This window comes from Plectropomus leopardus, chromosome 20, assembly GCF_008729295.1.
Source record: "Plectropomus leopardus isolate mb chromosome 20, YSFRI_Pleo_2.0, whole genome shotgun sequence".
Taxonomy (NCBI): domain Eukaryota; kingdom Metazoa; phylum Chordata; class Actinopteri; order Perciformes; family Serranidae; genus Plectropomus; species Plectropomus leopardus.
In genome coordinates this window covers 14,842,592-14,869,753 of record NC_056482.1, presented here as the reverse complement: position 1 = coordinate 14,869,753, position 27,162 = coordinate 14,842,592, and the positions used below count along the sequence as shown (strand labels likewise).

Genomic DNA, 27,162 nt, shown 5'->3' with positions numbered 1-27,162 from the left:
TGAGGGTGTATGAGGGAGACGGCTGTTTTAGGACATGAGGAATAGCTTATCAGTATTGAAACGATGGTTGAGCTGGATGTGCGGATCAAAAGCAACTGGATGGGCACTGTAGTCTTATAAAACTATAGTAAATTTTGTCCAGTGGCCTTTGAGTTATTACTGGATATCAAAAAAAATGGATCACTGAGAATGGTCATAGAAATTTCAGTGTATGAATTAAAATTTACCTGAGGTTTGGGGCTGTTTCAGCTAAGTCGATGAGTTATAGTGGGTGGAAGGAGATAGAGGATCATACAGAATGAGCTTACATACACAAAATGTTGTATTCGAGATCTTCCTTGGATCAAACTCTAGAGCATTCCCTCTCCCGTAAAGGCAGTCAAACTCAAACTGACAGAGGCTACAAAGTCAAATTTAAAGGTTAAATTTCAGTGATCACGGGTGGGAAAATATGCAGTTAGTGGGGTAGGAGTGGTGAAAAATTTAGCAAGCTGTCCCTTTAAGAGGATGAGCTGACACTGCCCTTTACTTTGCCTATTTTAAGAAATCATGTAATCATTAGAGTATTTTGCCAAAATACATACATTTACTGCAATAAGTAAAAAGCATTTCCATCAATTTAAAAAAAATGCACATTTCTCCCACTGCTATGTCACCATGCAGCATTCATTATGTTCACTGTGATATTTTAGTTTCATGACAGGGTAAAATGCCATTTTGAATATGGGCCTAAAAATTGTTTTAAAATTGCAATCCAAGTTCAGCAGAAAACAACAACCTATTCAGATTCCAAAACAACAAAACATGAAATGATTGTATAGTCTATTTATTTAACATCTCATAAACACAGACAGATGATAATATTACCAAGTAGAAAAAACTCACAAACCACACTGTAGATTATTACACTAAAAATGAACATGCAAATATCAGAGGGCTAGAAAGAAGAAAAGCAAGGGTTAAGAACATCATTACGGTACCAGAAATATGCATGAATTTTTTTTCAGTAAGTCAGTGTACCCATAAAAACACAATTCACTGAGGATACCTTTTTTTCAGTGAACAAATCGTCAAAATAAAAGGCTGAACACATAAAGGAAGAAAGGGTTTGCCTGGCTGCCTGGTTATTCTGACTTCACAAAAATAGCCATACGCAATTCTCATGTGCTCCATATGCTTCTACAACACAGTATAGTGTAGTACATGCTATGAAAAATGCCTATAATAATAAAAGAGTGCTTGTTAAACTTACAGGGTGAAACTGGCAGCCTAACATATGAATACCGTTGCCTATAAAGGATATTAAATTGTCCTGAAGGTGTACAAAATATCCATACGTGCACAGCCCCTTTTCATTAAATTAACAAACAAAGAATAGTCAAAAATAGTTTTTTTTTTCGCCGTGCAGAGAGAGACAGCTGTCCTGTTGAAGAGAGGCCAATCCTCTGTGTGGAATATTCCAGTCTGTCAGCGGCGCGCAAAAGCTGAATGGCGCAACCCACCGGGGATTTTTTTTTTTTTTTTTTGTCTAACAAAGGCCTATAAATAACCTCATTGGCGGATTTAATCGCAAAAAAAAAAAAGAATTAACCTTTTTTACATACATAAAACCTTCTGCACAGTTTTGTCCCCATTGCACTCCTGAGGGTGGGGTTGGGGGGTTAGAAAGCAGGGTTGGACTGAAAGGAATGCAGCCTCGTGACCTGCAAGTGGAAGAACGCGCGAGCTGGATAACAAGAAAAACAGGCCTCTGACACACCGAGTTTGTGTGCTCTCATAACAAAAATGCTCACATAAGGAAAAAAAAAGGAGTGTTGCTGGCACTATAGTGACCAACCTGAACGCAAAATAACACCACCGCCAGCTCTATTTTTAACTCACCAACGGAACAAAATATATAACCGAATCTTGGTAGTTTTTATCTTATCTGAAGCACACAAGAGTGCAAGTGATCCGCCGTTCTTTGTCTCGAGCCAGAGAGCACGCGCGGAAGCCCGAAGCACCCCCAGTGTTATTTTCACCCATGAACAGAACAACAGGGCTGCTGCAGAGGATTCCTGATGACCTTATATGGTAGTGTGGGGGTTGCAACAAGAACGCTCGAGCTCTCATGGCAACCGTCCAGAGTTCTCGAATTACTGCTGTTGCCAGGGCGAGTCAGCCCAGCAACCGACAGCTTGAACTCGCCATTTATTATCGTTTCCTTCCTTTCACGCACTTGTTTTCTTCTGTTTTATTCTTGTTAAAAGAGTAAAATCCACCCATGTGTCGGTAGGTGTTAATATTTCCTGTTGTATCACCGAGAAAATGTCCCCGAAAACGAGTCTTTCTCTCTCTCTCACCGAGCCTCTCCCAGTTATGGCGCAGCAACATTTTACAGCACGGTGCTCTCCTTTGTCTGCAAAGAAGCCATTTTGAGACAAGAGAACAGCAGAGAAACCATTGAGCAAGTGTAGTCTATCACTAAAACGTCTCTTTGGACAAAGGAAAGCAGTAAAATTTTACAAGATTTCTCCCTATAAGATCTTTTTTGCTCGTTTAAGACTTGGATTTTGAATCCTAACTGTAAGTTTGCAATATCAATAAAAAAAAAAAATATATGCAGTTAAATTTAACAAAAGCCAATATAGTTTTGCTGATAACGTTTTAACAATTAATTAATGTTCATGTTGTCTGTCCTCTATTAAACAAGTATACACGTAGACAAATAAACTGGCATATCAAGTGAAATAGCTCAAAATCCATTACCTTTCAAAACAACATTTCCTTGTGGTTTATATGATGTAGCTCAGTTAGAAATGTCGAGGTTATACTTGACTGCAATCCTGTCTTCAAGGAGAGAGAGGAGATGGTTTGCATATTGCCCACACAGATGATGCTTGAAGATGCATATTCGCTGGCAGAGAGGCAATGCCTAGCACTGATCAAAAGAAAAAAAAAACTTTTTCAAAAGAGCTCTATCTTTCGTGCTAATGGATTCCTTTCTTTGCAGGAGACGCTATCCCACCCCTTAATAATGCCATTATTAGAGGATCCGAACATGGAGCTGAAAACATTCCTCCTGCCCCTGCATTTGGGCCTGTTAACTGCATTTCACCAAAGTGCTGAGGTAAATATTTTCACCATAAGAGTTTTCCCTCCATCTGTTTCCTCTTGGCAGTCTTTTTTTTTTTTTTTTTTTAACGTTGAAAAAATGTTTTTAAAAAAAAAAAAAAAGGCTATCAGAGTTGGCTTCTTGCGACATTTAAATATGCCCTTGAAGCAAGGTCAAGCCGGACGATTACACTTTGGACGCATTTCTTAAATGGCAATTGGACAGCACAAACCTAATCGTGCTTGAAGTTGTCTCCACAGTTGTAGGTAAGGTACAACACAAGCCACCAGGGTGTAAAGCGTTGCTGTTGTGAGAGGAAAGTGTTTAAAAGTCATTAATCAAAGCAAGTAGGTTATCAATCAACAGTCAAAAAAAAAAAAAAAAAAATGCAGGCAGCATAATAAAGTATTTTGTAAAGGCCATTAGTTATCCATGGCCTGCTTTCTGTCACTTGAGCAGCAGTGGCATATATAACCTGGACTGTATAGGCTGTATATAATATATAAGCATGCCAGTGAACACAGTAAATAAAGTTGACAGAAATTTCTGTGATCAAATTGATAATAGCTCAATAGACAAATTGACAGAAAACACTTTTTAATAACAGTAACTGCATGCCTCAAATTACTATTTTACATCACTATCAAAATTATTATAAAAGAGTTTAACTTACTCATTGCTACTCATATCCTACAAGGCCATAAGTGCAATGCCAACAATAAGTCATTACACTTTGTCACTTCAACTGTGTCCCCCTCCCCCCTTAATTTAACATCTCCAAAATCATACAGCTGTTTATTCACAACATTTGTTTTCTTTTCACTTAAGAAATATAAATACTATTATATGGGTGTGCCGTGACCTAGTTAAGACAAAGATGGATTCCAAGCAGAGGAAAAAAGGCTCAAGATGTCACAGGGTATTACATCCAGTACATTCTCTTCCTTCTTCTCAATCCTTTAAAAGGAGGAATCATAGTTTTATCATAGTCCGTGAGAGATGAGGAAATCAAGTGTAAGATCCCTTTTGGAACAAAGGAAACCCATATAGGCCATTGAGTCCTGTTTTAGGAAAATGGCTGCCGAGAGCGCTCGGCCCCCTCTCTCTGCTCTCTGTTGAAGGACTTCTGAGCCGTGCCTCTAATAGCAGACAGCTCCTCTGCTGCTGCGCTCTGATTGGCCCGCCGAGCTGCCGCTGTTAACCAGCCAATTGCCCGAGCACTGCAAAACACCAGGCAATGTCAAGCAAAATCCACTTTAATCGACAATGTACGCACATATAATCAACATCAACGAAATAAAAACGGCTACGAGATTTTGTAGTTAAAAGCTCCGCGGTTGTCTAACACTTAAAATGCGGACTAACTATCCGGTTTGGCACTTTAGTTTGTTGACTAACTGACCGACAGAGATGCAACAAACGGCCGCATTCCAACGGTTATAAACGTTCGCCTGGTTGTTGCATTAAGCGTATTATCAGCCAAGTTTTGCCGTATAATCCGCTGTTAAGACACTTCGCGTTCAGTCACAACAACTAGCTTCGCGACAGCGGAGTTTGTTTTGTCAAACACGAGCCGCCTTGTGTGGATTTGTGCACAAAAACCTGCGGGCAACACAGATTTATTATCCTTTGGTGACAGTTAACAAAATATTGCCCCCTGTGTCTATCTTGTGTTTGCCATTTGGGTAAATGCAGCCGGCAGATTCCACACAAAAAAACGATTTAAGGGTTTAAAAAAAGAGCTGTTACGATGTCGATAGTGATCAAATACAGACGCACAAACGTGCCTGTGTGAATATTTTAAAAAATAGAATACAATTATAAAAGGAAATGGCGTTACCAATTCAGCAGTGAATAAATAAGTTTGTAACGAAAGTGCGGCTAGCAGCGGAGGTGGGCAAGCCTAGCGGTGTATTGTGGGAGAGACAGAAGCTACAGACCAGAGGCACACAATATGTGTTGGCTCTCGCCGAAAAGGAGGCAGTATTCTTCAAGCTAAATCATGTAATGTAAGCGGCGAAAGGAGAGCGATTTCGTCTATTCATCAATTCAAGAAAAATCTCTCGATCGGACGAACCATGTCCAAGCCGGGGGAGAAAAACAGATTGAACGAAGACCATGGCAGAAAGCAGAGTTCAAGTAAGCTTTTTTTCCCCTCTTTCTCCAGCCCTCCTAATGCCTGTTTTCCGTAACTGGGATATACGCTATAGATCCCGTTTTCGCTCTCACTTTGGGTTACCCACCACCACTAAAGTCATGCATGTGTAACGTCTGGCTGTTTTAAAGTGTCGGGGGGTTGGTAACGGGACCGTGTTTAGCGTTGCCTCACGATAGCTCCTCTCTCCTTGTCGCTGCCTGTCGTTTCAGGTTTGGCGAACGGCATGGACAGTCATCCCGTATGCGGCTCGGCGGAGAAGCGGAGTCACCACTGGAGAAGTTACAAGTTGATCATCGACCCAGCGTTGAAGAAGGGATCGCACAAACTGTATCGCTACGATGGGCAGACTTTCAGCATGCCCGTGAGTGGACCGCCTTTGACGCGGCGACCAAACGGCTACAATAGTAACCGAGTAGCCGACCTCCATGATAGGTTACAATGTGGCTGTGTTGTCGTGGCCGGGCATGTTCCAGCATCTTGTGTCGGATGTGCTCATTTTAATTTTGTTAAACTACTTTGCAACAAGTTCCATGTGGAGCTGTGACTGGGATGGATAACAGTGTTGTGCCCCCCCTCCTCCTCCCCCTCCCCACCCCCTCTCTCCTCTCCTACAGAATCCCGGGATACCACCGGTGGAAATCGTCCGAGATCCGAGGATCGGTCGTCTTTGGACTAAGTACAAAGAAACCGACCTACCGGTGCCGAAATTTAAGGTAAATATCCAAACAGTGAAGATGGCAGCTTCTCTCTTGTGGAATAGGGGGGCTGTCAGAAGTTGCAGACACACCCCCTTCATTCATCTTTGGGATGTCGGGTGTTATATCCAAAATATCATGCATTGCTCTGACACTTGCAGACTGGATTTGCATGTTCATTGTAACCGCTCTGGCACTGTAATTCTTATCTCAGCTGTAAGAAATGACCCCACACGGTGCATCATTAACCCGAAAGCACCTCAACCATGAACTCCTCTCATTCTCATCCTCCATGGCGTTGTTTCTGGATACTCTCATCCACTAGTTGCTTTAAAGGTGCAGGTGCATGTCATGACTGCATTAATATACAGTACTTTCAAAGTTGCATCCTGCAGACTTATTTAATTTTGTAGTTCAGAATGTTGTGAATGTTTGCCTATGATACATTAATTCGTCTTGATCCTATCTGACCTGCCGAAATTTAGGGAGTCTCCTCTGATAAAAAGGATTCGGCTCTTTCCTTGTGGAAATAAAAGTTGCAGATACATCTCCTTCACTCATCTTTGGGGTGTCGAGTGTTAAAATGAAAACACCATGCATTACTCTAATACTTGCAGATGGCTGACTGGATTTGCACGCGTATTGTAACAACTCTTGTACTTATCTCAGCTGTCAGAAACTTCCCGAAAGCACCTCTAACATTACCTCTTCTTCTCCCAGATCGACGAGTGTTATATCGGCCCCGTGCCTCCAAAGGAGGTGACATTCGCCAGGCTGAACGACAACATCAGAGAAGGATTTCTTACCGACATGTGCAAAAAATTCGGAGAAATCGAGCAAGTGGAGATCTTGTACAATCCGAAGAACAAAAAGCACCTGGGAATAGCCAAAGTTGTTTTTGAGACGGTGAAAGCCGCCAAAGTGGCCGTGCAGTCGCTGCACAAGACGTCTGTTATGGGAAACTTCATCCACGTGGAGCTGGACCCGAAAGGTAAACAGTGATTCAGTCATTCGAGGAGAAGACGCGTAACCTACATTTATGCACGATCGAGCCCGCTGCACGAGCAAAACATGCACGAGTTTTTACACGAGTAAAATGTTGCCTTGTTTTGAATTATTGGGAGGACGGCAGTCACGTGTGTAAATTTACGTGTGTTGCCTGGTAACGTAGGGTAATTGAATTTCATTGAATGTAAGTGTACTCCCACAAGCCCCGAGCTGAGGGTGCTGTGTACTCCCTCTGTGCATAATTTCAGACCTGTAAACAAACACAGACCAATCTGTCAGAGTCCTCTCCCCCTTTGCCTTGTCTCTGTTGAGTCATATTTAAGTGAAATCACTGAAGTTTTTGTTAATTTGTTAAGACTGAAAGTCTCCACTGTTGCTTCTGACTAATGCCTCACAGCAACTATGATTCAATGTCAAGTATGTATTATTTGACTTGTAATTTGTATTTATTTAACAAGCAAAATAGTGATTGCTGTTGATGTTTTGATTGCAATGTGTACAGTTTTTACTGGCTACACCGGTGCTATTCTCTTGAATTATTCCGACAAATTTCAACATTTCTAATAAATAAATTGATCGTTCTTAATAAGCCTTAAAGTTAACAACTATTGCATTTTGTGTAGGATATGTTAAATCTCTTAAAGAAATGTTTGAGCCATTATAACATCGACTGTATGTATTACACATTAGGGCAGGACAATAGTATTTCGATATTGTGATATCAGACTAGATATTGTCTTAGATTTTGGATGTAATGTGATGTAATTTTCTGAACTTACCAGTTCACTTACCATTTAGTCATCATTTCCATGATACTGAGGATTATTTATTCAGACTTTCATTGTTTAAACATGTTGCGAAAGCACTAATAGTCAACACTACAATCTTGATTTTGAGATATTTGCTTAACGATATTGTGATATTGGATTTTCTCTCCATCCCCCAGCTGTACTGCAGAATAATTTTTAAGATTACCATATGTACATTAACAGTATATATTGCTTTGAGTTTTGCAGTTTGCTTTTCACAAATGGGCAGGCATAAACACTATATGATATTAGTTTGTAATGCTCCTACTGTAAATTATTGGGAAGTATGCGCTCAAAAGGCACACTGCATAGTTTTATTTACAAATGTTTGGATTTAGTTAGAATGCCAGAGTAGTTTTGATAAAGCCTGCTGGCATTAAGCCTGCTTTAAAGACTTGGCATCAGACCCACACATGTTTACTGTTCTGCAGGTGAGAATCGCCTTCGGTACTTCCAGCTCCTGATGAATGGCAGCTACACTCCGCAGACCCTGCCTGTCGGTGGAGAGGAGGCCAGAGAAGTCTCCCCTCGTAGCCTGGCAGAAGCCTTGCTGGTAAGAGCTCCTCCAAAAATATGCAGAGATTTTATTTGTTAATGAGTAGAAATGTAGAAATTGCTCCCTTAACTGATAATAATATAGTTAAGTACAGTGTCTGCTGTTTTTTCCAAGGTCAGTCTGGAGTTTTCCGAATTGCGGTGTTACTTTGTAGAAATTATTTACCAATCTAAGCTGACATCCTTATCTCTAATCCGTGTTATCAGTGCAGCAGGTGGTGGAGTAGAGCAGAGGAAATGTTATACAGACCCTTGCCTGTGCACTGAAATCACAAAGCCACTGAAATGTGCACTTTGGCCTCGTAGCACGAGATCCCCCGTGGCATTGTGCCTAGAAACACTCATCCACTAGTTGCTTTTTTAGGTGTAGGTGCAGGTGTTTTCTGTGTGTAAGTTGGCGAAAATCAAACATTTTTCATAATTGCATTGATATATAGTAGATTCTAAGTTACAACCTGAAGACATATTTGATTTTTTATCTAGGTTTTAGTGGTGTGAGTGTTTTCCTGCGATACCTTGATTCATCTCCATCCTGTTTGTCTCCTCTAAGGCCTGCGAGCCCATCCGCAGGTTGTCGGAGAGCAGCATGTCAGCTGTTGGAGGAACATTGCCACCCAGCAGCTCCACAACTCCTCTGTCCCTGGAGACGGGCTACTCCAGCCTAAGGCAGGACACACCCCAGTCCCAGGGCACCCCTCATACCCCACGGCAGACGGGTACGCCCTTCTCGCAAGACTCCAATTTCTCCAGTCGGCAGTCCACGCCGGCGTACCAGTCTAGCCGCGCCGAGAGCTCTGGAGGTTACAAATCTCGCAGACACGAAAGTAAGTTCCAGGATGCGTACAACCGCAGACCGGAGAGGCCACAGTACCGCAGCAACATGTACCGAAGTACGACGTCTGAACAGGCTCCCTTCAAACAGCACCAACTCACCCCACCCGAACCTCCTCCCTCCACCCCCTCCTTCAGCTACACAGCGCCGCCCCCGGCTACGCCCAACTTTAAGTCCGCCTTTTCACCCTACCAGGCACCTTTGCCCCCTGCTTTCCCCCCATCAGATCCTGCTTTCCACCACCCAGCCCAAAGGGAGGGTGAGTACCTCCGACCACCGCAGCCGCCTCTCGCAGCTGCCACTGACTTTTTGCCAGTCAAGGAGAGACCGGAAACTCCACCGATCCCCCCGCCCCCCCCCCCGCCCCCCCGGCCCCCCCCCACCCCTCCCCCTCCAACCCCAGAGCACTGCCCCTCACCTGGCTCCCCCACGCTCGATCCAGAGCGCAATAGCCTGGATTCCCGCATCGAGATGCTCCTCAAGGAGAAAAGGACAAAACCGCTGCCGTTCCTGGAGGAGCGAGACTCGGACACTGAGGTGCGAATGGAGGGAAGTCCAATTTCCTCCTCGTCCTCCCAGTTATCCCCAATCCCCCCTTACACGAGTGGCTCCCAAGGCGGCCAACAAAACTCCCGTCCCTCTAGCACAGGCTTGGAGGACATCAGTCCGACCCCACTGCCAGACTCGGAAGATGAAGAGCCAATTCCCGGAACTGCCTCACTGATCAAGAGACCCACTTCTCCTGTGCAGGAAAAGATGAGCAACAGTGACCTCAAAGATGGACATTTTCGAGGCCACACTCCCACGGATAAAATGGACACGGTAAGACAGTTTTTTTTTTTTTTTGTTTGCATGAAACTTATGTTAATTTGGAAAATAATAACCTGCAGTTTTCCATGGGTTAAGCATTAGCACCCCATGGCTCCAAGTATAGCTAAAATGAGCTTGTGTTGATAGTCTTGATTAGATGATAGCAGCACGCTGCTGATGTTTACTTGGAGCTTTGATAGCTAAGCTGAGGACACAGGAAGTGAGTCTAGTTTCAGAGCATGTTGATAGTAGTAAACTTTCCCTTTTGTATAATTCTGCCTTGTAAAGGAAGTACCAATCTTGCAGCAATCTATGCCTGAAGGCATCACAAAAATGGTGTATAGGCTGTCAGTTGATCGCTGCTCTGCTGTTTATTCTTGTGCAAAGAACAAATTCAAACGACTAAGCGAGTAGCATTGCTGCACCCGTACAAAAAGTGTAATTGTTAGCTCAGTGAATATGTGAAGAAAAGATGTCAAATTTCTTGTAAACACAAATAAAACAGTTGACATAAGCTATCAACAAAAACCTTTAGACAGAATTCACAGCCTTACAAATACCTTCACATTCACATGAAGTTGATCGCCTCGTTTGAAGTCATAGTAACACCATCTGGCCTGTGATGTTGTATTTCTATGCTTTGCACTTTGCTTTGAAAGGAGAAATAAGAGCCGCTCTGCTGTTGGGGAATTGAACACTCTTGTTTCCTCTTTCTAACACTCACCACACGCTCACGCGGAGGAAAACACAGTTTGGCAGTTAGCCCCATTCAACAGCATACTTCCTGGTTTTGCTGAGCCTGACAGTCAGGATTGGCTGTAGTGTCTCCTGTCTCACATTTCCAGTTATCACAAAGCAAGCACTGCAAACAGGTCATTTGGATAAAGACACCACTCCCATGCTGCGTTTACTCTCCTTAGTTTCACTCCTTCAGCAGTTGTAAGAAATCCTTTAGGATGATAAACAGCAGGGAAGCGTATTCAGTCTTTATGCATTTGATGGTGCAATCTTTGCACACACATTATCCATTATGGGTTTAGGAGAGAACAGTCTGATGCCTAAAACAAACATCTCTGTTTGGATACCTGCTGACCAATTACATGGGTCAGCTGTGTTTGATTTTGCTAGCGTGAATACTAAACTTTGAACTCAGATCAGCATTTAAATAATAAAACCTCAGTGCTTTTTGGTACTGACCAACATGTGTCCGTAGTCCGCCTTCAACACTGGTACTGAATAAAAGTGTTGTTTACTTATTCTTTGATCAGAGATTCATTATTAAAAAAAACTAAACCTCAGATATTGTGTCAGAATCAGTATTGAAAAATGTCAAACAATACCCGTAATTAATATTAAAGCCAGTGTTGGTCTTGAGACCACTCTTTGAATGTCTCGTCTCAGACTTGACCGCATTTAAGTTTTTTTTGCACAAAACAGAAGAAATAGAACAACAACATAACAAGTTTTGCAGGTGAGATTTAGTAAAAGCACTAGGGGGCGTATAATCTCACCGTAATAAGCCAGAAGTCATGCAATCAAGAAAAGTAAACAAGCAAGTGACCAGAAAATAAGCAACATAAAGTAACACTGTAACAACATTTTAGCAACATCTTTACCCAGTCCCATTGTGTGTGCAAAAAAGGAGCATTGAAGACAGGGTACCCGCAGAACTATAAAAAATGCATTAATCTAATAATTAGGCCTTAATTGGCATTACAGTCTCTTAAACCAGTCTTTGAAAAGTCTTAAAGTAGGATTTTATTATAATTTGTTTCCTGATGTTGACATTTTAAAATCTCAAAATAATAGATCACTTTTTTTTTTTTTTTTAAATAATTGACCAAATCCCTCTCACATTAACGGCACACAGGTCAGAATAGAAATAGAACAGAAAAAAAGCAAAAACACTCATTTTGTTTCCCTGGATGCTCAGAGCGTAGGATCCACTGCAAAGTCCAAATTCAACGATTATCTTTTTAACCAAGATTTTACAGCATGGCGATGCATGCGAGGGTCAGTGTATTTTTTTCAAACTTAACACAATAGGGACTCAAAGCATTGGAGGAATACAAAATAACCACAAAAATCGGCCAATAGATGTCAAGTATTTCTAAGTTCTGGTCTACCCTCGTCTCAATTAGCAGTTGGGCGAAATTATCCCTAACCCAAAGTAACTCTTCAGATTTTGTCTTTGAGGAATTTGTCTAAATTTCACTCTGGGAGGCATTTAAAACTGTCTTGATTTTTTAAAAATCTAACTTGCCTCAAGCTGTAGGAAGCCTGGAATAAAGATGGTTACGCTGATTTAAGCTCCTCGTTGTTAGTTTGTATTTGTTTACTCACAGAAAACAAAGGAAAATCCCTACAAATAGATTTCACCTGCCTTATCCCTTTTGAGTATTTTATTGAGACATTTCTCACAGCACACTTACTCATACACACAAATAGACAATAAAGCAATAAAATAGGTGAATGAAGAGGAAACCTCATTGTTTTCTGTGGGTGTTTTTATGGGAATGAAAGTCTTTCAGCTCAATTTCAGGAGTGTTTATGGCATGTTCTGCTTTTTATTGTAAGTATGTCATGCAGAACGGGGCTTGCTCTGGTCTGGTCTTTTCCTTGACTCAGTTTCACGCTGTCTTGGTCTTGGTCTTGACATGGAGTCAACCCCTCCAAGTCTTGATCTTGTCTCTGCTTGAAACACTTTGGTCTTGGTCATGAGTTTGTTTCAGTCAAGGTGGCCATGACCACAACACTGATTAAAGCTAAAGCGGTAGGTTGGCAAAACAATCCTAACTCAAGGTCCACTAGCTACCCTTTTTCTGAGCTTTCAGATCTTATCCCAAGGTCTTTATAAAACAATGGTGTTTGCTCAGTTGTCATGAAGAAGAAAAAAACAGTTGATTTTACTTGTGTAACTTGTGAAAAACAGTTGTTGACCTTGCATAGTCCTGACAGGCTGTCCCTTTCCACACAGGGTCAACAGTCGTCCGGAGAAGACATGGAAATCTCTGACGATGAGATGCCTGGAACTCCGATCACCAGTGGAGACTGTAGCAAAGGCATTGTCATAAACTCTGCGGTGTCCCCGATGCAGACCATTGCCATCCCTCCTCCTGGCTTCCCTCCTCTCCCGCACCAGGCCGGCTTCCCAATCTCACATCATCACCTGCCCCCTCACTCTGCCATCCCGGGACACCCTCACCTGGCCACTCATCCCGGAGTGCCTCACCACATGCTGCCACCCATGGGTCCCTACCCCCATAGCATGATGCCACTGGTGCAAATGGAGCTAATGAACTGCTTGCGGTGGGAACAGTGGAGCACTGTTCCCATGTCCTTCCAGATGCAGCAGCAGATGCTGAGTCGCATGGCTCAGACTCGAGGACCGTATCCTTATCCACATTTTATGGATGGTGGTGCATCTGGGCCTTTTGGGGGACCCTACCCACCACTGTCTATGGGTGCTACGCCTGCTAGCGGCACAGCAGCACCTGGACAACAATGGCAGCATCCCAGTATACCAAAGTTCAACCCTACTGTTCCTCCTCCTGGATATGAGACTAAAAAGGAGGATCCCCATAAGGCCACTGTTGAGGGTGTGCTGCTGGTCATTGTCAAGGAGCTAAAGGCCATCATGAAGAGGGACCTCAACCGCAAAATGGTGGAGGTGGTGGCTTTTAGAGCCTTTGATGACTGGTGGGAAAAGAAGGAACGCTCAGCAAAGGTAAGTCATTCATTTTACCTTCCAAAATACAAATACAGGGTTACCTACAGAAGCAAAGAGAGCTTTTATCTACTAGTGTTGGCCAATATATCATTAGAGATATACCATATCATATTGTTCGTGATAATACTGGTTTCATTTTTAATATCATAAAAGAAAAAAATGCTATTGTCAATTGCTTGACTTGTTGACATAATGACGTCAGACTGTTTATAGCACAGCTGAAAGCAAAACTGCCACCGACTCCACAGTGGCTAAAGTTACAATAAGCGTCTTCAGTGGAGTGGATTCAGTGGCATCGTTGATTTTGTGTACTATTATATTTTATACAGAATCTGAACCTCACTCTGAGTTACTGACATTGTTTGCAAGCTAAAAATGAAAAATCATTTTTGTTTAGTTTTTACTGAATGTTTGAAGGCAAACTGTCACGGTTATGCTGACATACATATACTATATTGCTCATAATTGTTCTGTTTTTGAAAATAAATGAATAAATATTAAACATTAATTAATTCATTAATATATTGATAAATATTTTCTTCAGTATTTTTTAATATCATCAGGAATATTGTTATTGCAAAAATACCCTGAAACATCATAACAATATTTTAGGGCCATATCACCCACCCCTAACATCAACATTAAATCAATATCATGATATGAGACTATATATCAGGGTTGGCTGAAGAAATCAATACTGTATAGTATATTTTGAGTTTCAATTTTGTATTTATTTATTAATTTATGTTACAAACAAATGTTTGGCAATAATAATAAAGTCAATTGCTTTTTCAGTCCACCAGATACATGTTGCTACAATTAAAATGAAGGGACTGAAAACTTTATATAATTAGATAAAACCAGATGTTGACAAAAGAATTTACAGTTGAGAAAAGGTAATAAATTGCAGTACACTGCTATATATGTAATAATAGAACTTGGCAAATTGCAGAACTTTTTAATTAAAAAAAACAATTCAATAATACTATATAGTGACATAAGTATCATGAGCTATCAGACCTCTGGTGATTCGCCACATTTAGAAATCATTTTAGATTTTGGATATCATAATGTCTTAAGAGCTGTCTTTTCCTGTGTTTTATTTATCATTTTTTTCAGGTTTAAAGGCTGCATTACAGTAAAGTGATGTATTTCTGAACTTATCAGACTGTTCTAGATGTACTGTCAAAATCAGATTTTTAAAAAATATTTTATGAAAGCACCAAAAGTCAACACAACTATATGACAATATTGAGGTATTTAGTCAAAAACATTGTAATGTTTCATTTTCCAGATATGCACAGTATGACTGGGAAAAAAGCTTACTTGTTTTAACTTCCTTTTAATATATTGGCAAAACAGTCTAATAGAGTTGATATTATAGTACTTAATAAAGAAGCCACAAACCATAGCAGCATCAAGAACAACTCATTCAGTTTGCATTGCAGCACAAATGTTCATTATAAGCATCAATCGAAGAATCATGCCTTTTGCAGGTTATTAAAAAATAATTATGAAAACAGCGTCCCTAGGTAGTTTTAGCTAATGCATCTCTTTGTCCTATCTACATCCATAAGAATCTTCCATTTTTATTAAATATTATTTTGACAAATGCCATAAAAAGTAAGCTGATAGTTTAAAAAAATGGAATAAAAAAGGTGATACTGTAAACAGATGGTAGTTGTGTTGCTGTGATGAGACATTATTAAACATCATTCAGTAAATGAAACAGCAGCTTGGATTATCAATTAATTGTTAAATTCATTGATCAAGGTAAGATGCCAAATATTCACTGCTTCCAGATTCTCAAATAGCAGTCTTTGTTTCCTCTCGTTGTTTGATGTATTGGTTATAAAACTGAACACTTTTGGATTGTTGATCAGACCAAAACAAGAAAGTTAACAACTTATCTTTTACGATTAATTGGGAAAAGAATCAATCGATAACAGATTATGAAAATAACACATATCTGCGTTTCTGTCTGCAGCAGTAGATAACAAAGATAACAAAGTTTAACCCAGGATTAAAAATCATGTTCTGTTTTCCTCAGGCCTCTTTGACTCCAGTGAAGGGTGCGGAGGGGAAGGAAGAAGAAAGACCCAAACCCAAAGAGACAATGGGTTCAAGTCTGCTGGAGAACTGGAACAAGGGCGAGGGACTGGGCTACGAGGGTATGGGCCTGGGTATCGGTTTACGAGGAGCTATCCGCCTGCCCTCCTTCAAGGTACGTCTCGAGATGTGTCTTTTATGACACATGGGCAAGGAGGCAGTTTGTTCGTTTTTTCGTGACCAGGTGCACTGCTTGTTTAATGGTCGCATGTTGTTTACAGGTGAAAAGGAAGCCCGAAGCTGCAGCAGCAGGGGACAACAAACGAGCGCGACCCTCCACTCCAGTGGATGATGAGCTGGAGGATGAAGGTAAATCTCTTTGGTGTGCACATCTACACTTTCTCTTCTTCCTGGTGTTATGAAATTGATCTGGTGGTCTATTTCTGTCAGACCGGGACCGAGACCCAGCCGAGCTCCCGTCCGACGATTCCAAAATGGATGCCGACAGTGCGACTGCAAAGCGACGGCACTCAAGGCCTCTTGAATTGGACAGCGAGGGAGAGGAGGAAGTTGACACCTCCGGAAAGGAGGAGGAGTCGTTGTCCGACAGGGAGGAGGAGCCTGATGAAACGGAGGCTACAGACAGGCTGTCGTCAGGCAAAGTAAGCTCTCGCAAAAATGACCATCGATCGCGTAGCTTGTGGATTGTTTGTATAGCGTTCTTTGAATATTTGCGCATTTTCTAAACATTTTTATGATCCGTAATCATTTCCTAGGGGAGTGATGATGACGAGGGTGATGATGAAGACTCATCCAGCGAGAGCGCTTCCTCAGATTCCTCTGATGACGGTACGTTAAATATCAAACAGCATACGTTTTTTTTTTTTGTTTTCTTTCCTGTAATTAATAATTTCCTTTCCTTTGTTGCAGAAGCTGAGAGTTCAGTGTCCTCCAAGAGCAGCTCAGACTCCTCAGCAGAAAGCGCAGACTCCTCTGAGTACGAGATGAGTTCGGAAGAGGAAGGGGATGAGGAGGATGACGACGAAGAGGGGGTGTCACACGAAGTAGACGCTGAGGGCAAAGCCGCTGAGACCTCCTCGTCCTCTTCATCCTCATCAAGTTCATCTTCTGATGAAGAAGAGGGGCAGATAGAGACCAAGCCACCCAGCCCTCCTGCCGGACCAGTCCCAGAGGATAAGGAGGAGCTGAGCAGCAAGCTCAAACGCAGACCTCCTAGTCCTGCAGAGGAGGTGACGGAGGACCGGAAGCCGCCATCACCCAAAAGCATCCCGCGTGAGTTTCTGCCGTACCATTCTGCTCAGATCTGTGCAATTTCTGCTGATAACGAGCCCCGATCAGATACTTTACAAAGTGAAGAAACTAAAAATAATTTCATACGGCTCTTATCACAATTCCACTTCGTGCAGCATTGTTTTGTTTTATAACATAAAGTAAACAAACTAAAATGTGTAGAAATCACTCTCAGATCCACTTAGTGTAGCATTGTAACAAAAGTACAGAACACTATAAATGAGTCACATAATCACAATTCCACTTCAGAGGAAATATAAAGCTTAACTTTAACATTCCCAGTCACAACAAATAAGAATCGGTCACAGTTCTACTTATTACAGCATTATAGTTAAACTAGTTCACTAGAAATGGACAACAAAAAAATCAATTCCACTTAAAGTGGTGTAGCAGCTTAAGTTGAACATGAAAAAACAGTTTCTACTCATTACAATTAAACCCGAATATCTGCCGCAAATTGTGCTCTCTGTTTACAAAACCTGTATGACTGTGGACGAAAACAAAGAATCAGGCAGGGCGCACGCTCAACATAACCATTAATTAAAAAAATGTGTTGATCTGGTCCAATACTGATCCTTCAGACAGGGACATCCCTAGTATTTATTATTTTGCAGTATGTGAGATGTTAAATAAAATAAATATCTTTTCTTGTCTTGTAGTCAAAGATCGAGACATCGGTGTAGACGGAAACATTCCTGCAGTGAAGTCTGAACCTCAGGAGCACGTAGCGCACCTTCGGCCGCCCACTCCCACAGGCGCCCTGCCTGACAGCGACCAGGACACAAAAGCCAAAGGTAAAGCAGAGCCTGAGGAAGTATCCTGCACCCCCGGTCGATTAGCCCCATCCCACGTAGATGCAAACACACCTGTCCCCAAACCTGTCTCTGCATCTTTAATGCACCTCCCTCTCCCTCCTCACCCGGCAGTAGAAGGTCGCTCGCTTCTTCATCCACCTCCTGGTCCCCTGCCTGAGCTCCCTCAGCGGACTAGGCTCCCCACAGACGATGATATCCCCCGCACACCGGGCAGGGACCTGATGGAGCGTGCCCGAAGTCTGGGCAAGTCCCAGAGCACGGACACTGTTCCCATCACACCTGGCAGTGATGCCCCGCTGACAGGCAGCAGCCTGTTGCTTAGCTCCCCTCACATCCCCGGTAGTCCCTTCTCCTACCCTTCACAGTCCCCTGTCCTTAGTGCTGGAGTCCCCCGCACACCAGGAAGAGACTTATCCTTCACCCCTGTCTTCCCTGACCCCACAGCATTGACTCTTAATAGAAAAATATCCTCTGAGAGCCTGGACGATAGACCTGTTTTTAAAGAGCCGCCCATTAGTGCCCTGCCTAACCAAGCTGTGTCGGCTGCAGCAGAGCATTCAGCCAGTGTCCCAGGAGATCTGCCTGCTTGTCTCACTGTTGACGTCCCCGTGCCATCAGATACTGCCCCATCCAAGAGGAAACCTGGACGACCCAAAGGCAAAAAGACGCCAGCTGTCTCTGCAACTGACGACCCTTTGGAGCTCTCATCAGAGTCCATGCCTCTGCCTCACCACGCACATCTCGGCGATCTATCCACGCAAACGATATCTGCCAAGTCCCCCGACCATCCGAGCCTGGACTTCAGGGAAGGAGAGGTGAAGCCTCAGACGGTCCTGCCTGCCGAAGACGGCTTCCTGTCCTACGAAGAAGAGGCACCTGTGGTTGTGAAGCCCACGCGGAGGGCTCGGCGAGGCTGGGAGGAGCTGCTGCTGGGCAGCCTGTCCCCCGTCACCTCGCCCCCCCGACCGTACTTCACCCCGCGCTCCGAGTTTGAGGAGATGACCATCCTGTATGACATCTGGAACGAAGGCATAGATGACGAAGACATACGGCTACTGCAGATCACTTATGATAAGATGCTCCAGCAGGATAACGGCAACGACTGGCTCAACGACACGCTCTGGGTCAACCATCCGCATATCCTTTACTGCTTTACATCAGCCGATTCATACCAAATATTGTCCATAATAATACTGATCTTTATATATATGTCATGTTACAAAGTTCCAAAGTTGTCCACAAATCATTTTAAGAAATTAGTCCAGTTAAATAACACTAAAAAAGATGTAATTTCCTTTTTTAATACATTGTTTTGTAGAGTGTGTGTCACATAGCAGCCCCCTCTGGTGGTGGAAATGAGGAACTGTTTAGTCTGCTGCTGAATATCTGTTAAGCTTCAGAGGTGTTTTGGCATCCCAGTTTTTTGTACCAACGCTTTTTTGTATTCAGTTTATCCTTGACTTCCCTGCACCTACCAACATACCCGGCGTGAAGAAAAAGAGAAGAGACGACGGCATGAGAGATCACGTAACTGGCTGTGCGCGAAGCGAGGGATACTACAAGATTGACAAGAAGGACAAAATCAAGTACCTTCAGAGCACAAAGCTGCAGTCAGAGGAGCCGCCGGTCGACACACAGGTGAGGACGAACTGGGACGCTTGACGTCTGTGAAAGTGTAAAGACATTAGAGGCATGATTTATGTTTACACCTAACTCCATCCTCTCCCTGCAGGGTATGAGTATCCCTGCGCAGGTCCCCGCCTCTTCCAGAGCTGGCTCGGAGCGGAGGTCGGAGCAGAGACGTTTGCTGTCCTCGTTTGCATGTGACAGTGACCTGCTGAAGTTCAACCAGCTGAAGGTAAACAAACTCAGCTTCTCCCCAGTGGGCAGTTTTATTCTCCCTGAATTTTTGAAAGATTTTTAAACAGACAGGGGTCATTGTGATCTTTGGTCTTTGACTGAAAGTAGACGGTTGTACATTTGAAAGGAGTTTTTGTCACCTGCATGTACTTACAAAGTGTCTAAATTTTCTCCAAACATAGTATTTTTAAGGAATACTTTACCGCCAAAGGACCATTTGGATGTCACTTACTGTCCCAGTGGTACCTTGATCTTGTGCCTTAGGTAAATGAATCCATAAACAGAGAAGATTCTTAATGAACGGAAATCACAGGCAACAACCATGTTTAAACAACAGCCAAACTATGTACGAAAATCTGTTTAAAAACTCTCACACAGCTCCTGCAGTGTAATCCGAGTCCTTTCAGACGGGAAACTTAACTGCGAGTGAAATCTATCTATGTCCTCTTCAAAGTCAAACTGACCAACGGTGACTTTACCTCGCTGAATACAGGAGCTGCTGGTCTACCAGCAGTTTGTGTTATTGCGTGTCTTTGTGTTTGAAAGGTGATGATTTGATTTAGATTCACCAAAGTGACACAATAACACACTAACTGATTGAGGCAGCAGTGGACCAACAGCTCTCACACTCAGCAGGAGTCTGCCTTCGAAGAGAGCAGAGACAAGTTTCACTTTCAGTTCAGTTCCCTGTGAGAAAAGGCTGTCTGTTTGCGAAGACCTAAGCAAAGAGCTAATCTGCTCCAGTTGTGTGAGAGTCTGTAAAGAGATTTCTTGAAATAGTTTAGATATTGTTAAACATGGTCGCTTTATGAGTCCTCAAGAATTTTCTCCACTTTTGGATTCATTGTTCACTTTTGAGACGTGAGAAAAACAAAGTTCTCTTTTTAAAATTAACATTACACAGGGTGAGTAATTGATGTACAAATAGTTATTTGTAGGTTGAAGTATTCCTTTAATATCAGCCTTTCTGATACTAATAAGTGACGCTTTGCTTCGCTCTTCCAGTTCCGTAAGAAGAAGATCAGATTCTGCAAGTCTCACATCCACGACTGGGGTCTCTTTGCTATGGAGCCCATCGCTGCAGATGAAATGGTGATCGAGTACGTGGGACAAAACATCAGACAGGTGAGAGAGAGTTCGGAGTGATTATCTGTGGGTACGTAAACAATTATTACATACTTACACAAAGATCAATCACCTTGCAGTAATCTGGCTTCCAGAGTTTATTAGCCAGAAATATAAATGTATAATTTGCATTTTTTTGCATTACATTTATATTTACACTTTTTTGCAGTTGCATTCAAGATGGATTATACTGTGTTTGTATATGCAGACGTTAGGAAGTGCATTGAAACTTTATGTTTAAAGATGTAGTTTATTAAAATCCTGTAGAAACACGACCCAAAACAGTGCACAAATTTTGGTTGGACTGCTATGATAGCATGTAAAAAATTGCTACAACCAATTAACTGACTAGTAAACTATTAAATTAATCACCAAGTAATTTGATAATGGAGAGTTAGAGTCTTTTTTAACAAAAATCCAAGAAAAGTCAAAAGTCTCTGATTCTAGCTTTTCAAATGTGAATAATCTCTGGTTTATTTACTCCTGTGACAGTAAACTCAATTTCTTTGAGTTGTGGACAAAACTAGACACTTGATGACATCATCGTGGGCTTTGGGAAACACGAATCGACATTTGTCACATTTTATAGACCAAACAAGTAATCAATGAATTGAGAAAATAATAGATCAATCGAGTGTGAAAATAGTGTTAGTTGCAGCCCTGCAGACAAGCATGATAGCTCATTTGCTTTAAAGGACTACAACTGTTGATATGTTGAGTGATAGCGAGATACTCTGTTCAGTTAATGAGTGAGGGGGTTTAAGTATTAGAAGTTAGTTCCAATTTACGTTTTTTTTGTTTGTTTTTAGAGTATCTCTACCATATTTTTATAGTATCTTTTTCTACTCTATATCAAAGCTCTTGAGTGTCACAGTACTTCGGCCTGCCCATTATTATCATTATTATTATTATTATTTATTGTTTTTAATTCTTCGTCCGTTTGCAGGTGATTGCGGACATGCGGGAGAAGCGCTACGAGGAGGAGGGCATCGGCAGCAGCTACATGTTCCGCGTTGACCACGACACCATCATAGATGCTACGAAGTGTGGCAACTTTGCCCGTTTCATCAACCACAGTTGCAATGTAAGACAACTTTTCTTTTCTAAACGCTTCAGCGTCGCATAACACACACAGGCACGAGCTTTAAAGCAAACATATTCTAATTCTGTTTTCTGTCTTTAGCCCAACTGTTATGCGAAGGTCATCACAGTGGAGTCTCAAAAGAAGATTGTGATCTACTCCAGACAGCCCATCAACGTCAATGAGGAGATCACGTACGATTACAAGTTCCCCATCGAGGACGAGAAGATCCCCTGTTTGTGTGGTGCAGAGAACTGTCGGGGAACGCTGAATTAACATCCACATGAGGTCAGTCCTCTCCAGAGAGTAAAAGTGCTGTCCTTAAATGTCATGTTCCCCAGACACGCACGTTGAGACTCCGGATGAGGAGGAACTGAAGAGGGAAGGTTATTTTTTGGAGGAGGGAAAGAAACCTGCACGTCGTCCCTAACGGCCCCCTTCACATATTTAACGCTAGATTGTTTACGATTTATGGTGCTCTTGAAATGAAAAAAGGCATAATTTTTTTTATGTCTGCCAGTGACCCTGAACTTAAACACTTGACTCGGTGCAGCATTTCCTCCTCTTCAATGTCGGACAGTATTTCAGCATGGCTCCTTCCACATCGAGTCTCGGTTTGTACAGTCTTTCACTTTTTTTCCTCACGTTTGTCTCATAAGCTTTACGTACACCACACGTGGTACAAAAACAACAACATAGACTCACATGTTCAGCTGCTTACTAACACTGATGAGACGCACAAACCCGCCAGGAAAAAAATTAACTGCCTCTCTGGCACCTGAGCAGATGGGATGACTGCAGAGTGTCGCGGCCCTCCAACCGGACTGCAACCCTGCTTTCTCGCTCCTACCTCCTCTGCACTAGTTTTCTTGGAAGTAAATCAAACTGAGAAAAAATGAAATATTAAGCAACAAAAAATTGTTAAATCCTGCCACAAAATCTGGGCTATTTGAAAATCACGACCGCTTTCACCAGCCATTAATGAAAGGATCATGCTGCTTCCTATTGGTTTATGCAAAAAAGATGACAGAATTTGTATAATGATATTCCAGCGTTTTCCGGTTTTGTTTACGTCTTTCTCCTCTGTGTTTTTTCAAAGACACTATATTTGTGTGTGAATGTGGTAGAGAGTTTATCAACATATCTGAGTGTGTGCGTTTGTGTGAGAGTGTGAGTGCACTGCCCCCTTTAGGCCACAGCGTGGAAGGCCGCTCAATCATGCAGAGTAAGAAAAATTGTATCAATTCCTGTCTACATCCACCGGGCAGCATTTAAAAACACTTGTCAAACTAAGTTTTCTGCTGAAGAAAAAAAAAATGCTCCTCATTTAAAGTGCCATATGAATGTGTACCCGTGTTTGTTTCACCTGAGCAGGCAGGTGACGTTCGTTTTTCCGCCTGTTAACACGCATGTGCAAAGAAATGCTGCCTATTTTCTCCCCACCGTGGGTGTTTAGATGATTATTTTTCGGCTTCTGTCATCTCTACCGTCTCATGTTTGTGTCGTCTTCAACTACAACACTTTATAACTCTACCAGTGTTCAATGTTTCCTGCGAAACTGAAGTGTTTCTACGCCCCGGGTGACCTCTTGCTAGGTTTGATCTGTCTTCATAGACTCATTAAGTTAAAATAGATTTTTGTGAATGCACTCGAGGCTTGCACTTCTGCTTTACGCCCCCTCCCAGCCAACCCCCCCCCCCCCTTTAAGACCAAGTCGGCCATTGCTTTTCGTTCAGTTAGATTATGGAGATGTTCTTTTTTCACCAGTGATGTTTATATTGTATACTTGTACAGAAAAGCTTTTTTATCTTCACAGGGGTAACACTTTTAAGATGCATCTTTCTCTCTTTTTCTATAAACAAAAGACTGAGTATTTAAAAATCATTTTCAGGGATCTGTTAAAGGAATCTAAGGGTTTAAAGGTTGTTTATTTAAAGAAAAAGGTCCACTGTGTACAGGAAAAGTTGCCACCTCCTTTTGGAAAGATTGTTTCTTGTAGAAACGTCTTCATTTTCTGCCCATTTGCTTTGTAATCCTAAAATGTGTAAATACTGTAACTGTGAATACTATATAAATATATATATATAAATATATATATATTTTTGTTCCCTGGGATTTGCTACGTGAATACAGCTCAGAGATGTAACATATGAGGTGAGTGTTGAGCTGGTAGCAGGAAATTCAGCTTGTGTCAAGCTTTTTTTTTTTTTCTGTTGTAAATTCTATGAAAAGTTTGCGGTGTGGAGAAAAAAAACGGTGCAGAATCGGCATGGAAAGAGGATTGAAGCATCAGCCTGTTTCTCATGTCTATTTATTACACAACAAATGTATGAAAAAGGAAAACATGGAAATAAAGCAATTTTGCATACATCCATAAACAGTGGTTGTTTTGCATCGGGCCAGTGGCAACAAATACGGGACATAAAACAAAGAAACTTTCTGTAAGAGGATTTATTTATTGATGGATGATCATCTAAAATAAATCCACAGTGATGCTGACTTTTCATGAATGGAAACAGTAGGCAGCAGCTGACCAAACAATGAGCCTGTGTCATGCTGGTTTGAGCAAGGACCTCGTCATGTGATTCACTGTCCGCCAACAAACACACAAACAGCCAGTATGTGTCACACCACCAGACCAAACGCTTGAGTCTGCAAACTGTTTACTAAAATAATGTCGGTGCTGTTCAGAAAACCACCAATTTAACCTGCATCTGTAATAGAGTACATTTACTCGTAGTTTGAATTTTAAATTCTGTAAGTCCACAACTCTGTCTTCATGTTTATTTAGATCAGAGATGAGAAACCATGCACTGATGATGACTGAGTTGAGCTCCCAAACCAGACTACTGAATTTTAGAGCTGTTTTTAAGTGTTTTGGAGCAAGTTTCAAGTCTGTCAGAACAACTCTCAGGTTAATTCAGATCTGTGAGGCAAGTCCAAGTCGAGTCAAAAAGTAGTCTCCACGGATACTCTATGGTATTCATAGTCAAAGTTCAAGAGGGTGGGATTGGTGGCCTTCAAGGGACACCCTTAAAGCAAAAAATTTGTATTTTTATACTCTTTAAAATGTTATGAAAGCACTCCTAGTATATGATCTATAGAAAAGGGGGGAAACTGGCACTGTATAATAAATGATGAAGAAATTCTAAAAACAATTTTGGCAAAGTATAAGATACAAATGAAAGAAAGTCACTATACAGTATGTGGGGAAAATGAAAAAGATTAACAGTATAGTATGACTACATACTATACTATGTCTTTTTAATGCCTTTACAACGTTTTGGTGCTATTTTTTTTAATATACCACAGAGTGACATTTTGATGCCATTTTTGACGACATACTATACTTTGAAATTTTGGGGACATTTTTGACAATGTACTGTACTATGGCGATTTGGTGCCAACTTGGATGACGTACAATGACGTTTTGGTGCCATTTTTGATGACACACTATACTTATACGACACTATGACGTTTTGATTTCATTTTTGACAATGTACTATACTATGACATTTTGGCAGCGTTTTTGACAGCATACTATACTATGATGTTTTGGTGACGATATATTACACTGACTTTTTGGCATCATTTTTGAGGACATACTGGACTATGACGTTTTGGTGATTTTTAATGCCATTTTCAACTGCATACTATACTATGATGTTTTGTCACATTTTTCTATTTTTGACGATATACTATACTATGTAATTTTGGCACCATTGATGACATACAATAGTATGACATTTTGATGACATTGAGCCATTTTTGAAAACATACTGTACCACGATGTTTTGGTGCCATTTTTGAGGACATACAATAGTATGATGTTTTGGTGCCATTTTACGACATTTTTGACAAAAAAGAGCCACAACGTTATAATACAGCATGTCAAAAAAATGGCAGAAAACCACATAGTATAGTATGGTAAAAAATCTCAAATTTTGACATAAAAAAAATGGCTGAAAATTGCTTATCATAGCTTGTTGAGACGCAGCATAGTATAGATTGTCGAAAAAAGTGCCAAAAAAGGAAAAAAAGGAAAACTGCTCCTTATAGCTTGTAGTGACGAATTACAGTACAGCATGTCCTTTTGTCAAAATGCTATGCATTGACACGTCTCTGAAAGCGATAATAAGTTGTTTTCAGCCATTTTTTGACGTCAAAATCTGACATTTTGCGACATACTATACTGTGGCGTTTTCGACATTTTTTTGACATGCTAAATAATGATGTTTTTGGCCTTTTTGGGGCCCTTTTGTCAACATACTATACTATAACAGGTCTCTAAGAGCTATAATAAATCGTTTTCAGCCATTTTTTGGCATGTCAAAATCTGACGTTTTGCGACAGCCTTTTTTTTTTTCTACATTCTATGCTATGAAGTGTCTCTGCAAGCTATAATATGTACTCTTGAGCCATTTTTCTGACATGTTAAAATCTGAGTTTTTTCGACAAAACATACAATGGGGTTTTGGTCCATTTGTTCGACATGCTAAATTATAACGTTTTGGGCCTTTTTTTCAACAATTTTTACTATGACATCTATCTATGAGTTACATGATATTGTTTTCAGCCCTTTCATTAGACATGTCAAAAATTTGACATTTTTGGCCATACTGTACTATATGGTTTGTGGCCATTTCTTGACTCTGGGCCCTTTTTTCAACATGCTGTATAATGACACATCTCTACAAGCTATAATAAGCTGTTTTCAGCCATTTAGTTGGACTTGTCAAAATTTGAGATTTTTCTCCATGCTATACTACTAGGTTTCCAGGCATTTTTTTCAGCATGCAATATTATGACTTTTTGGTCTTTTTTGGCCCTTTTGTAAAAATGCTATACAATGACGCATCTCTAAAAGCTGTAATAAGCTGTTTTCAGCCATTTTTTAGACATTTCAAAATTTCAGATTTTTCACTGTTTTTGGCCATTTTTTCAACATGCCAGTTTATGACTTTAAAAAAACTTTTTGGGCGCTTTTTTCAACATGCTATGCCATGACGCGTCTGACAAGCTATAATAAGACGTTTTCAGACATTTTTGGGACATGTCAAAAAAATTTTTTGCCATACTATGGCTGAAACGGCCTTATTATAGTTCATGAAGACCTGCCATAGCATATCAGTTTGAATACAGGGCCTAAAACAACTTGAAAGTCATAAACTAGCATGGCGAAAATCTCAAATTTTGACATGTCCCAAAAATGGCTGAAAACCACTTATTA

At 41.3% G+C, this 27,162-nt stretch overlaps 1 protein-coding gene and 1 long non-coding RNA gene across 2 annotated transcripts; one reads left to right on the top strand and one right to left on the bottom strand.

Moving 5' to 3' along the window:
- Positions 1-740: 740 nt before the first annotated feature.
- LOC121959452 lies at positions 741-4,188 on the bottom strand. The gene is made up of 3 exons (XR_006106912.1): positions 3,768-4,188; positions 2,749-3,398; positions 741-2,398 (listed from the first exon to the last, which is right to left on the bottom strand). It is a non-coding gene; the product is annotated as an uncharacterized LOC121959452 (long non-coding RNA).
- An 849-nt stretch (positions 4,189-5,037) lies between these two features.
- Positions 5,038-24,342, top strand: setd1ba (SET domain containing 1B, histone lysine methyltransferase a). The gene is made up of 18 exons (XM_042508726.1): positions 5,038-5,233; positions 5,462-5,613; positions 5,867-5,965; positions 6,668-6,938; positions 8,196-8,317; positions 8,870-9,973; positions 12,939-13,688; positions 15,742-15,915; positions 16,022-16,109; positions 16,191-16,402; positions 16,517-16,589; positions 16,671-17,033; positions 17,711-19,003; positions 19,338-19,504; positions 19,599-19,724; positions 20,732-20,851; positions 21,798-21,935; positions 22,035-24,342. Exons 1-18 carry the CDS (start codon positions 5,173-5,175, stop codon positions 22,206-22,208), a joined length of 5,487 nt encoding a protein of 1,828 aa, XP_042364660.1. The 5' UTR covers positions 5,038-5,172; the 3' UTR covers positions 22,209-24,342.
- Positions 24,343-27,162: the final 2,820 nt, after the last annotated feature.